The 12,196-nt window shown below is 45.9% G+C and overlaps 1 protein-coding gene across 14 annotated transcripts in view; it reads left to right on the plus strand.

The window, feature by feature from the left end:
* Positions 1-12,196, plus strand: part of LOC142897632 (partitioning defective 3 homolog B-like) — a 213,101-nt gene that overhangs the window by 116,855 nt on the left and 84,050 nt on the right. For 13 of the 14 annotated variants that reach the window (XM_076040092.1, XM_076040099.1, XM_076040089.1 and 10 more), the window contains 2 exons: positions 9,445-9,639; positions 10,163-10,321. In XM_076040092.1, coding sequence (XP_075896207.1) covers positions 9,445-9,639; positions 10,163-10,321 — 354 coding nt within the window. The remainder of the gene's footprint in view (positions 1-9,444; positions 9,640-10,162; positions 10,322-12,196) is intronic. The other variant, XM_076040094.1, reaches the window with a different exon arrangement.

A 12,196-nucleotide genomic window follows, 5' to 3' on the forward strand; every position in this document is an offset into this window, starting at 1 on the left:
TTAGTTCACAGAAGGCAAAACAAAACCTTTCCTCTGCCGTTGACTGAGATTTCCTCAGCGTTGTTGGGGAAGTTTGGCAGACGTGTGTGTGTGACCCCGCCGTGTCCCATCGGAAATCTGCCTCTGCAGACAGGAAACCGCATGCTGATGTCGGTTCAAGTATTCACCTTCAAGATTCTCCATTATTGTTTTATTAAGTGTCTCTGTGTGCTGACCGTCTCCCTTCTACTGTCTCCGACCAAGTCTCTCCACTCTGACCTCTGACCCCGTCACACCAAAAATAGCGTTTTCCTCTCACCAACTCCCTACAGGTGGTTGTGCAGTGTGAAAATCCCGCGACATCATCAGCAGCTTGTGAAGCACTCAGTCGGCCACCAACAACCATGTTGAAAGTCACTCTGATCCCCGCGAATCCCCCTTCAGACCTTCAGCAAGTCTTCCGCACCACATAGTTCATTATTAAATTATTATTAAATTATTAAATGTTCACTAAACATTTAATAATGGGAGCACCAACTCAACAACATGCCTGGGTGCATCACGTTTCTGCCTTATGATGGGCTGATCAGCTATTTGCATTATTAAGCAATCTAACATGTTACCAAGTTCAGTGGCCAGTGAGTGCGTGGCATAAACACAACTGTTTTGCACTGTATCAAGGATGACATGATCTTTATAGCGTTCAACATCTGAAAATAGAAAGAAAAAACAACAACGACTAAACAACGCCACTTCCTTACTTCCTGACCGGCTTTGTCTTCCTCTTAATTGCTCCAAACGATTAAAGTTTCTTTTGGCCTCCATAAAGTTAAACTGCCCCATCTTGAGTCCCCCCCCCCCCAAGCACACGCACAGCACAATGGATAAATAAACAAGCAGAAATAATGCTCACCCAGTCGGGAAACTCGGCTTAGTCACTCTCGCGTGTAAACACCGAGCAAAGAAACGCCGGAGCGTCGTCCTTGTCCGCAGAAAATGAAGCGCTGAAATGGGTCCCGCAGGCGACGTTTTGTTCTCTTAATTGTCTCTGCGTATCTGGAGAGCCGCTAAAAAACTGAGCAACAATTCAAGGACGCCGCCGCCGTTTGTGGGCGGCTGATGGCTGCGTGCCGGAGATGGCGCGTGCGTGTGTGCACGTCGTAGCCTCAATAAAGGGCTTTTGGGCATGTTTGTATTACACATACACACACACACACACACACACACACACACACACACATGCATGTAGACACACACGCATGCACGCATTGAGAACAAGTAAATGCAGATGGCCTGAGTAGTCTGAGAATATAATGAGGCCTTATTACCGTCATTACATTCTTTGTATTTTGTCATTAAGCCGATCTATATTTTTATCTTTCACTCTGTTCTTATTGCCGGCGAGAAGTTTCACGTCCCCCCCGCGGCACAGATCCAGACATCTCATCCGGTGGGTCAGGAAACTTTTTTTTTTGTGACTGCATTTTCACCACCGTCTCCGCCGCCGACTCTCTCTTAGGCATTTAAATTGGTGTTTCTGCTGTCTTTGCTCTATTCAAATGAGAGAGAGAATGCAAATGGTATTCGGGGGCCGACAGTAGAGCAGATGTGCTGGAAAGATGTATAAAGATGTATTGGCATTCCGATGAGGCTGCGGGAAGTGAAAAATGAGGTCGGCGGGATGAGCAGCTCGTCTCTGCGTCTCAGTTTACAGCCAGAAACTGACAAATGAGTCTCTGATTGGCTCATGTGGCCTCACTTCACGTAGCCTTGCCTGCTAGCTGGAAGGAGGGAGGGGTGGGGGGGCACATGCACTTTTCTCAGTGGAAGGTGATCTGGGCTTGTAAGCAGGAAGTGGAACTAGAAAACAAAACTGCCTCTGTCTCTTTCTTCTTATTTCAATCTCTTTGGATGTTTAAAGTCGGGTTGAGATATTGCGAAGATATTATTAGAAATTATAAAAGTAAATTCCGTTTTGCTCACACGATTCCCCATGAAAGGCCTCCAGAAACTCCTCTCTCCCCCTATGTGTTGCAGGGTCTTTTCCTCAAACCACTCTCTGCAGTAGGGGGCGCTCTGCCCGCTTGACACACCAACAACAACACAGACCAGAAAATAAAGACGAGATCTGATCGGAAAGTTTGGTGCATTTCTGAAGCTGCTTTTCCACCGTCTTTCCTCCGTTAACTCGCCTTTTAATCCGTCGCTTGTAAAAAAAAAAGAAAAGAAAAGCAAAGCAAAGACTCCTAATGGGGATGAGTTTCCAAAGGTCACCTCTGTGATCTGCTGCGGGTTCACGGCAGCGTCTCTGCGGCGCGGCAGAGGAAGCAGAAGAAGGCTGATGATGAAATGATGGAGGGATGTCGTCTCGTCTTCTCCTTCCCCCTTCTTCCGTCGTCTCATTTTAGCTCGCCATCTGGTGCCGTCTGCTAGCGCGAGCGCTCGCTGTAGAACAAAGGCGTTACAGCGCTTCTGCACGCACGAGCTTGACACACAGACGCGCACGATGCGCGCCGTCACGTTCGTTCAGAATCCACCACACAAGTATACCTCCTTAGCGCTGTGTCGACACCGTGCGTTTGCACGCAGACGCACAATTTGTGACACTAGAGGAGCCTCTCTCAAACATTCCATTCACGGCCAAACAAACAGTTTGTCGCCACCTTAAAGCTCACGTGTGAGAGTGGAAAGATGCTCTTTTTCGGCTTCCAAACATTTCATTTGACACCATCTCACCTCCTCAGCTCATGTTCTCCTGTGGCCTCTCCTGGTTCAATGATGACCAGCCTCCCCTTGTGCTAATCTGTGCTGAGGGGCTCTTTCAGTTTTAGGGCTTGGGAAAAAAAAATAAATAAGGAATGACAACAATAAATACGGAACAGCAACAAAAACAAGAAAATGAAATTGCGAAATTAGCAAATTGTTGAATTTGATGTCAGGGATCATCATCAAAATTAAATATACAGGCGCTTTTTTGTGCTTAACCTTATATTTACGACACAGGTGGTGTGCGTAATGAAGGAGATGAGTTAAATTCTTCAAATCAGTCGAAATTTGTCTACCTGGCATCAAATGCAACAAGTGAACTCCGACGTCCGACACCGAGGATGAAATGAAGAGGTGAAGTGTGAATCCTTAATCCGACTTCTGGCGTCCGCAGTCTAATGAGTTCCCCTGCAGTCGCCTCTAAACAACAGGAAGCGTTCTCCTTAGTGCCAGATGCTGCTCCTCACACACACACACTGATGCCCGCACGCACGTGCGCATGCACACACACACACACCCACACCCTGGCACCAGTAAACAGTTGGCAGCTGGTGACAGAGCACATTCAAAACAAAACAACTTTATTGAACAGTTTCTTCAATCTGATTATCCCTCATCTATCACCACCGCAGCCCTGTGTGTGTGCGTGTGTGTGTGTGTGCGCGTGTGTGCGTGTGTGTGTTCCATCTCACTGCTACCGTCACCAATGTGACCTCACAGAATCACCACAGTAAATCCCCCATCTGTTACCTCCTTAGAGACCTGTCTCTACACACACACACACACACACACACACACACACACACACACACACTCTGAACCTCCCTGGCAGCTCGGCGTCTCTGCTGGAGCTGCCATCGTCCCAGTGGAGAGCAGCCGAGAAGGGTAACGTGTCTCTCCACTTTCCCTCAGTTCTGCCTCAACTCACTGCTGTTCATCGTGGCTGTCGCTGCTCCTGTTGTCGACCCTTCGTCTAACGCTGTGATGCACAAGTCAACAGACAAGATCATTTGTGTGTGTGTGTGTGTGTGTGTGTGTGTGTGTGTGTGTGTGTGTGTGTGTGTGTGTGCGTGTGCGTGCGCGCGTGCACTTGGCCAGTAATAATAATAATAATAGCAATACAGTTGCAACTAAACATTAGAAATTCCAAACAGTTATTTGGCAAACTGAAACGGTAATCACACACACGCACACACACACACACACACACACACATATCACAATGACCTTAAATTCCCAGGATGCACTGCAGTTTAGTGCCCTTAAGCTAAAATGGATTAGAGAAACAGCCTTCAAACTGTCCGTCCCCTCGGCCTGCATGATGTTCAGCAAGACCTCCAGCAGCCAGAGCTCATGACTTTGGAGACATTCAAGGCAATTTTGAAAGACGCCGGTCATCGCGTTGCCAATTTTCTTCTGAAACCCCCCCACCACCCCCTCTTCTTTTTTTTTTGTTTACCCCTGCCTTTGTACCAAATACCAAACATCATCAGTCTGTCTTGTATTGGGCTGTATGTCATTTTTCCATTTTGCCGATATATACAGAGGGTCTCTCCTGGAGATGTTTTCATCTCGTCGAGTGTTTTAAACCTGGATTCTTCGAACCTTTGAGTCCTTGTAAACACTTAAAGTTGACGACTTCTCGCTGAATTCTCACTGCAAGCACAAATGTGATGTGTTTGCCAGTGTGAGTGAAAGTAGCACAATCAGTGCCTCCTCTCAGGTTAAAAGTGTCGACACAAAGTTTTTCTAGACAGTGAAGTTGTTGATTTCAGTGTGGCGTCATGCAGAGCACAACATCTTGCAGACAGAAGCTGTGTCAGTGCTGCGTACATCATGGCAGGAAACTGGCAAGCACGCGGTTATATTTTAGAGCCAAAATGAATAAAAAAAAAATAAAGGTCTTGATCTTCACTAAATCAACTCAGTGCGCGGCTGTAAAACACGCTTCGGTTGCTGCAACTGTCTTGTCTCCAAGCCAGAAGAGGCTCTCAAACAAGGCTGATTGTATCGGACACGTAGCCCCATGTTACGCCTCATGGTCTGCCGTGACGTGCAGAACATTCCTAAATTTATCCCTCTGATACCTTTTGCTGAGTTTTTCTTCTTTCTTTTTTTTCCCCCCTCCATCATGTCCCCATAAAGTAGAACATCTTGTCAAACACCGAGCGCTTGTTTAGTAGATCCTCCTGCCTCGGGACCCCAGAGTTTCCAGAAACACCCTTGCACTGCATTCCTAGCAGGCTTGTTATTCCAAGTGTGTGACAGCATTATGGAAAGGATCCCTTTAAAGACGAACCTGTTCGGTGTGACCCCTGCGATTCATCCAAAGCAGATGTCAAACTACCCCCCCACCCCCCACCCCCTCCATTCCCCCCACACCCACCCCAAAGCCAACACACTCCATTAACCAAAGCAGCCGTTTTATCATCAAGTGTATTGAAAAAACAAAACAAAAAACATTTCACCCGGACAACACATACACACACACCCACACACGTGTGGGTGTATGTATATATGTATGTATGTTTGTATGTATGTATATATGTACATGGTACATACATACATACATACATCCAGGGTCCACTGCTGCAGCAGTAAACGGCAACAAACCAACAGCCTTGGTTCAGGGTTTGTAAAGCCCATATTAAATGTTTGGCAAGTTAGCTTTGTATTTTATTGTCTTTTGCTATAATAGCACCTTATCTGAACTCACTGACTCGTATTAATGGCCCTGACTTTATGTTGTTTCTGCTACCGCTTGCTTCCAAAACCCTTTGTTAATGTGCAGCAGCTGAGTTTTGAAGTTGAATTAGGGAGAATTCTAATTTTAAAAACAAAACTCTTAATGATGTGACCACTGGAGGGAGATCTACTCATTAGCCTCCTCATTACGTCCAAGGCTTTCGGGTTGCTTTGCTTGGTCAAGTCAAATGACTAGTCATTTTCCTCAAAAATAGACCGGCTCTAATTTGAAGCTTGTGGCTTTCTCTGCAATGGCCAAAAAACATTTTTTTGGTCCCTTCCCTTCTGTGGGTAATAAATATTTCAGCTCTAAATTCCAAACCCAACAGCTGCTCTGGATGCGAAGGTCCATCTCGTGTGATTCCTTGATGGGTTTGGAGTAAAAAAATCTTTGACTCTACAAAGATTCTGTCGAACAATTAAACCACAATTTAACTGTGACTGACACACATAGTCCCACAGACTTTCACATAAGGACAAAGTGCCTTTTGGAAAGCGTCGGGGGACAAAGCTTGGCAAGATACACAAGCGTCATCCTTTGGTTAGTTCTCCTTTCAAACTATTGCTTCTTTCTTTGTCAAAATCAAACAGAAATATTTTAACGGCACAAACTGATGGTTGTCATCAGCCGCTGTCCTCCTGCTTTATGTAGAACAGCCTTTTTGCAATCTGAAACATATTTTTTGGGGACTTTTTTTTTTTCCTTTCTACTTCAAATACATGACTTGCAAGTGGGAGTCCTTAAAATAAATCTGCTGAGGACGACGTTTCTCATCCTTTGAACCCCCGAAAAACCCCAAAGTTCCTTTGATTTACAAATTCTTGCGTTGCGTTGATGTGGGGAGCATCGGCACACGAACAGAAGGTCGCCCAGTGCGTGCATGCACACACACACACACACACACACACACACACACACACACACACACACACACGCGTGCACGCACACAGTAGCCACATATTACAGTGTCTCTGCCCATGACCACTTGTAGTCTTGGAAAGTGAACCCTGTGCCGCCGGCATCTGCTGCGGGTTCCTGCAGGACGTGCACGCAGGCTTCTCCTCCGGTTGCAGCCTTATAATATAAGATTACTTACTTTGAAATGTACAAGGGCAAACGTCAGCAAATGCAATAATACAATGCGACTTTAAAATCAATTTAACAACAAACACACACAAAAAAAAACAACAGACCAAAAACTCTTGACTTTTGCACAGAAGCCAGCCTGACGCTGATGCAAAACACCAAGTTTACTTTTTATTTGAATTCTGTGAGAGCAGCGCCACGATATAGCCTGCAAGCAAAATATCTTATAAGGCATTTTATTTTCTGTTTTTGTTTGTGTGTGTGTGTGTGTGTGTGTGTGTGTGTGTGTGTGTGTGTGTGTGTGTGTGTGTGTGCGTGTGTGTGTGTGGCTTTGTATTTTGCATTAAGCTCATTTTAAAACGATGTTGTCCCGTCTCATCTCCCGCATTTTTTTTTTTTTACTCCCCCTCCCACTTCCTGTAATAAAATGACACACAACCTCAGTCACACATGCGGACAGACGCCGGCTTGTCTTTTTAATAGCCTGTGCTACCGCAGATTCATCATTGTGGCAAACCCATTTAAATGTTAAATGACCGGCCTGGGTGCCCCTACCATCCCCCACCCCCCGACACCCGCCCCCCATAACCAAATGCACTTCATACGGTTCATGTAGCAACGACACAAGCACCTTTTTATTATAGTGGCAAGCAGAAAACACACATGAGTGAACGCAGCAGTTTATTATTTCAGTATTAAACTGCTTCCGATCTTGGCAATGAGGCTGGGATAATAGAAATATTCAGTGAAAAAGCAGCAGCGACTTGAAATTTGTTCTTGCTTCAGTGTGTGTGTGTGTGCGTGTGTGTGTGTGTGTGTGTGTATGCAGTAATGAAAAAAAGAAGTGTTGGGCAAAATGATGACTTTTTAGAGTCTTTTTTCCCCCCTGTTCACTTATTAGAAGATGCCTTCAGGGTGTTTTTATTCTGCTTTTTTTGTTTTAGGGAGAGAGAAATTGAATATATCACCCAGTCATACAACTTTACATACATTTGCATATTTTTGTCAGTCTCCATAAAACATCTCCCAACCCTCTGGGAGGTCCCGACCCCCGAGCTGCAACTGCTGTACCAAACTTTTCATCACAGCGCCGATCCACTGGCCCGTAATTCATTCTAGCACTGCTTGGCTCACACGCAGGGCCAGAAACAGAAATAAATGCTCATACATTTAAGAAAATTTGATACATCTATGTGTTAATGGAGAAGTAACAGGTGGTGGAGATTGCAAGAGATGCCCGATCAGGCACATTCCTCCACACTGATGAATTTCTTTGTTCTATTTTTTTTTTTCAAAAAGCATAGGAAGCAGCTAAAATGCCTCTTCTCACCTCTTTTTTAAAGTCTCTCCAAGGTCACAGAGCCTCTGGTCACTGTGTGTGTGTGTGTGTGTGTGTGTGGTTGCTGTGTGTGTGTGTGTGTGTGCGTGTGTGTGTGTGTGTGTATGTGGGGTTGCTTCCAGCAGGGAACGCAGTTTTTGCAGCGTCGAGGACTTTGTGTCGGCTTAACGCTGTTAAAACCTACAATCCCCACAGACAAACACTGTCTAAACCTGACACTGCTGACCCACGCAATCACACACACACACATACACACATACACACACACACACACACACACACACACACACACACACACACACACACACACACAAAAATACTATTTTTTTCCACATCCATGGACAGACACAGAGAAATACATAGTATATGCGCACATGTTCACACCACATCAACCTCATGTGCATCATGTTGCAGTAACATCGTTTGTGGAAAACGGGTGACTGGACGTCATGACTGGAAACTGCCACATTGTTTCTCACCGCTCCTGAGTTGCTCCCGCTAGTATTGCGCAGCGGCTCTTCTTCCCTCCAAAACTTTTCTTTTCATTTCGGTAAAGTGTTGGACACGTCCTATATCATCATCATTATTATTATTATTATTATCATTATTATTATTATTATTATTACTATCATCCCAAGACCAGAAAAATTCTCAGAAACAGATTTCTTTCCTCCTCCCGCCAGACTAATTCGAGCGTTCTCCGGCTCTCGTGCAAGTTTTCTCGAGGATTCGCCGTGAAAGAAGTGCCTCTCGATAAATGGCTTATAATAAGTATAATCCATATGGAGTGCAACGGCGCTAAAGCCTCCACAGTGTAATCACAAGCTTCAAACACACACTTTCATCTGCCGGGATCCGCTAGGCTCCTTTGTTACCGGTGTTTTTCCTGCCGGCTCCTCAGACTTAATCATCGCCTCCTGGTTGATAACGTGGTGTTTTTCCCCATCCCTGCGGCCTCCCAACACTCATTTTTATCAATACAGTGTCGCCCGCTTTTCTTTCTTGTCTCTCCTGTCTCTGATACACACTTTTTCCTCACACGTCTCTGTTTTTGTGTGTGTGTGTGTGTGTGTTTTTTTGTTTTTTTTTTTTTGTAGTCTCCTCTCAGTACATTTGTGTCCCTGGTGCTCCGTGTTTGCCGTATTCTCCAATTACCTCTTGGAAACGTACAGGCCATTTTATTGATATTGCCGAGCTGAAAGCAAAGGGAAGGAAGAGTGTAAAGAAAAGCAGTCATTCCAAATAGTTTTTCTTTTCCAAAACCCTTTTTTTTTTTTTTTTTTTTTTCCCTCCGCGTTACAAAAATAGACCTTCCTTTTTTTTTTGTCCTCTTCACTGAGGAAGCTTGAAAAGCTTCTACTGATGGTTCCTCTTAAATGGAAAAGCTTTTTGTTTAGTTTCCAGGGAGTATTCATGCTAAAATGAGTTGTCCTCCCTCTCACCTCCTCTCCGTCAATGTCACCCCTCTCCCCCACCTTTCCCCTCCACCCGCCACCCCCCACCCCCGACCTCACCCCCTTGCTCCCAGAAGGATGAGTTGTCCTGCTTGCCGGCCTCCTTTGTCTCCGAGAGCGGGAAGGAGCAGCTCACGTTCGAGGTGCCGCTCAATGACAGCGGATCTGCCGGACTGGGCATCAGCCTCAAAGGAAACAAGTCCCGGGAGACGGGGGAGGACTTGGGCATCTTCATCAAGTCCATCATCCACGGCGGGGCGGCGTACAAGGTGGCCAAACGTTCTCGTCGACAGAAACTAATGTTGATGACCAGCGACGTGGAAAGAATGTCGTTAAAAAATCAAATGCTTTATTTTAAAATGAGCGCCCGCAGAGGAGAAAAACTGGCATTCGGCTAATTGGCGACACTGAAGTGTCCCACGGTGACCAAGTCACTTTGAAGGAGGCAGTTATTTAATTAAGTTGAAAAAATATGAATCACAGCATTTTGTGATTTACGAGGAGCTTGTGTTGCAGCCACCCGCAGCTGTCTCCTCCGACTTCTTCTGTTGACTTTTAACCTCTTGTTCATCAGGAAACACTTGACACGTCATAGACGAACGCACACATGCACACACGCACACACGCACACACATTCACAGGCACACCTGTGCAGCATCTATCCAGGCGCTGCTGGACAGGAGGAGGGAAGGAAGACAGATGGGCCTGATGTGTCGTTCCACACAGGCACACGTGTTCCTGCGACAAGAGCTCGCTGACCTGCTGCGACCTCTCTTTTTTTTTTTTTACCAGGACGGGCGTCTGAGAGTGAACGACCAGCTGGTGGCGGTGAACAGTGAGTCGCTGCTGGGATGCTCCAATCACGTGGCCATGGAGACGCTGCGCCGCTCCATGTCGCATGAGGGAAACCTGAGAGGAACCATCCAGCTGGTGGTGTTCCGTCTTCAGAAGGTACCAGCGCGAGCGCTCATGCAGCAGCTCCACACACTGGATGCAGCTGTTATTATTTCCTCATGGCAGACCTGCGCAGGCCTCTTCTGTTGGGTCGCGAAGGAAATCCCATGTAAAAGTGCGGACTGCAAGCTTGCACGCCTCGTTAACTGACGTAACTGAGAACAAACCGAAGCATTAATTCAGCTTATTTGCAGAGTTGTCATGTTTTGTGGGTGTCTCCAAAGTTTGGGGAAAGTGAGTAAAAAAAACTTACGAGGAATAACTGATGGGGCGGGAAGGAGACGCTGCAAGATTTGAATCCCAGTGAGTCTGTGACTAGACAGTAAAACCAAAGAAAGACATTCTGTTTTGCAGTACAAGTTGTTGGGCCGTACATCAGTGGTCACCAACACCCAAGGCCACCAACACCCAAGGACCACATGAGTCTAAGATTTAATGTTATTCTGTTCCAAGTCTTACAGAAATATAGATTCAAAACAACAGTATCTTAAAAAATAAAATGCCTAAAATATTTTTATGAACTCTCGAGAGGTTTAGGTGAACTCTGTAAACTCCGATTAATAGAAATACGGTGTTGAATATTGGTATTATGTGTATCCAACCTTGGTAATTCACTGTTGATAGTTGACGTGGTCAGTGTATCAGAGTATCATTAGTGATGATACACAACTAAAGGTTGACTGAGAGATGTGCTATTTCAGAAGAGTGGACACACAGGTTGCCCTTCATATGACTTGGTAGCCATGATGTAGCTCTTGGGTTCAGAAAGGTCGGTGACCCCTGCAGTACACATTAGGATGCACACTGTCTGTTGAGTCTTTAACTAACAGAGTCCTTCACCCACTGACTGGGGTGCTCACTTGCTCTCCCCGCGTCGCTCCTCTTCCCGTCCTCGCTGCCTGTCGACTCAGAGCCGCTCATTGTGCCTCGACGCCGACTCGCTCGCCCGTCCGTCCGTCCGTTCTTCCAATTACTCAGCCGCTCGTCGTGCCACCGGCAGCAAGAGAGCATTTGCACTTGAGCTATTCAGATTAGCGCGTAGCCGCCGTCTGCGGCCCGCCAGCCACCTTTTGTGCGCACGGGAGCGTTCTTCACTCTGCCGCTTCCCTTTGTGAGCCGGAGGAGGGGATAAAAAGAAAAAACTGGAAGAAAGGATGAATAAAAAAAAAGTCTCTTCCTTGGCACGCCGCCTTCAGCTGATGTCATTTACGAGGCTGTGCAGACCTGCAACCTTCGGCGGTGTGGAGAGCGAATGATTCCTTTTCACGGCCGCGCCGGCGAGCGAGCGAGACGCAGCCGCCATATAATGTTTTGGTCTAATAACATCGTGGCAGAGAAATGAAATGAATGAAATACGAGTGAGTAAAAAAGGCCGGGAATGTGAGATGAAAATAGAGCCGGAGCTTCAACTCGTAGTAAAAGTCACACGGCTGGGCGCTGCCGTTTATTGTGTGTTGTGAAATGAAAAAAAAAAAAAAAAACAATGTAAAAAGTTGGCATCGGCTTCCATTTGACTTTTGCTTATTTATTGTGAGCAGTTAATCCATAGCACAGATGAATTCATTGTGCACTTTTTTTTAGGAATCTAAGGGGGGGGGGGATGTATTGGAGGCACAACGTTTGTGATCACTTCCTGTTAAAATAACAAACAAAGACAAAATACAATTTTTGATACTTTGGCCATCCGAGGCAAACGTCACCATAGATGTGAAGGTCAGCAGTGAGCATCACACTCGATGAGACAAACAAAACAACAATGGACAGATGAAAACACAGTTGTATCAGAATATAAAGCTCAGCTGCTGTCGGCTGTTGTTTTAACCCGCTGCCTGCCACAATATGAGAAATGCATCCTCCCATCATGAAAAGTGT

Source organism: Nelusetta ayraudi, unplaced genomic scaffold, assembly GCF_046127955.1.
Source record: "Nelusetta ayraudi isolate G7.1 ecotype Tasmania unplaced genomic scaffold, CSIRO-AGI_Nayr_v1 ptg000060l, whole genome shotgun sequence".
Taxonomy (NCBI): Eukaryota; Metazoa; Chordata; class Actinopteri; order Tetraodontiformes; family Monacanthidae; genus Nelusetta; species Nelusetta ayraudi.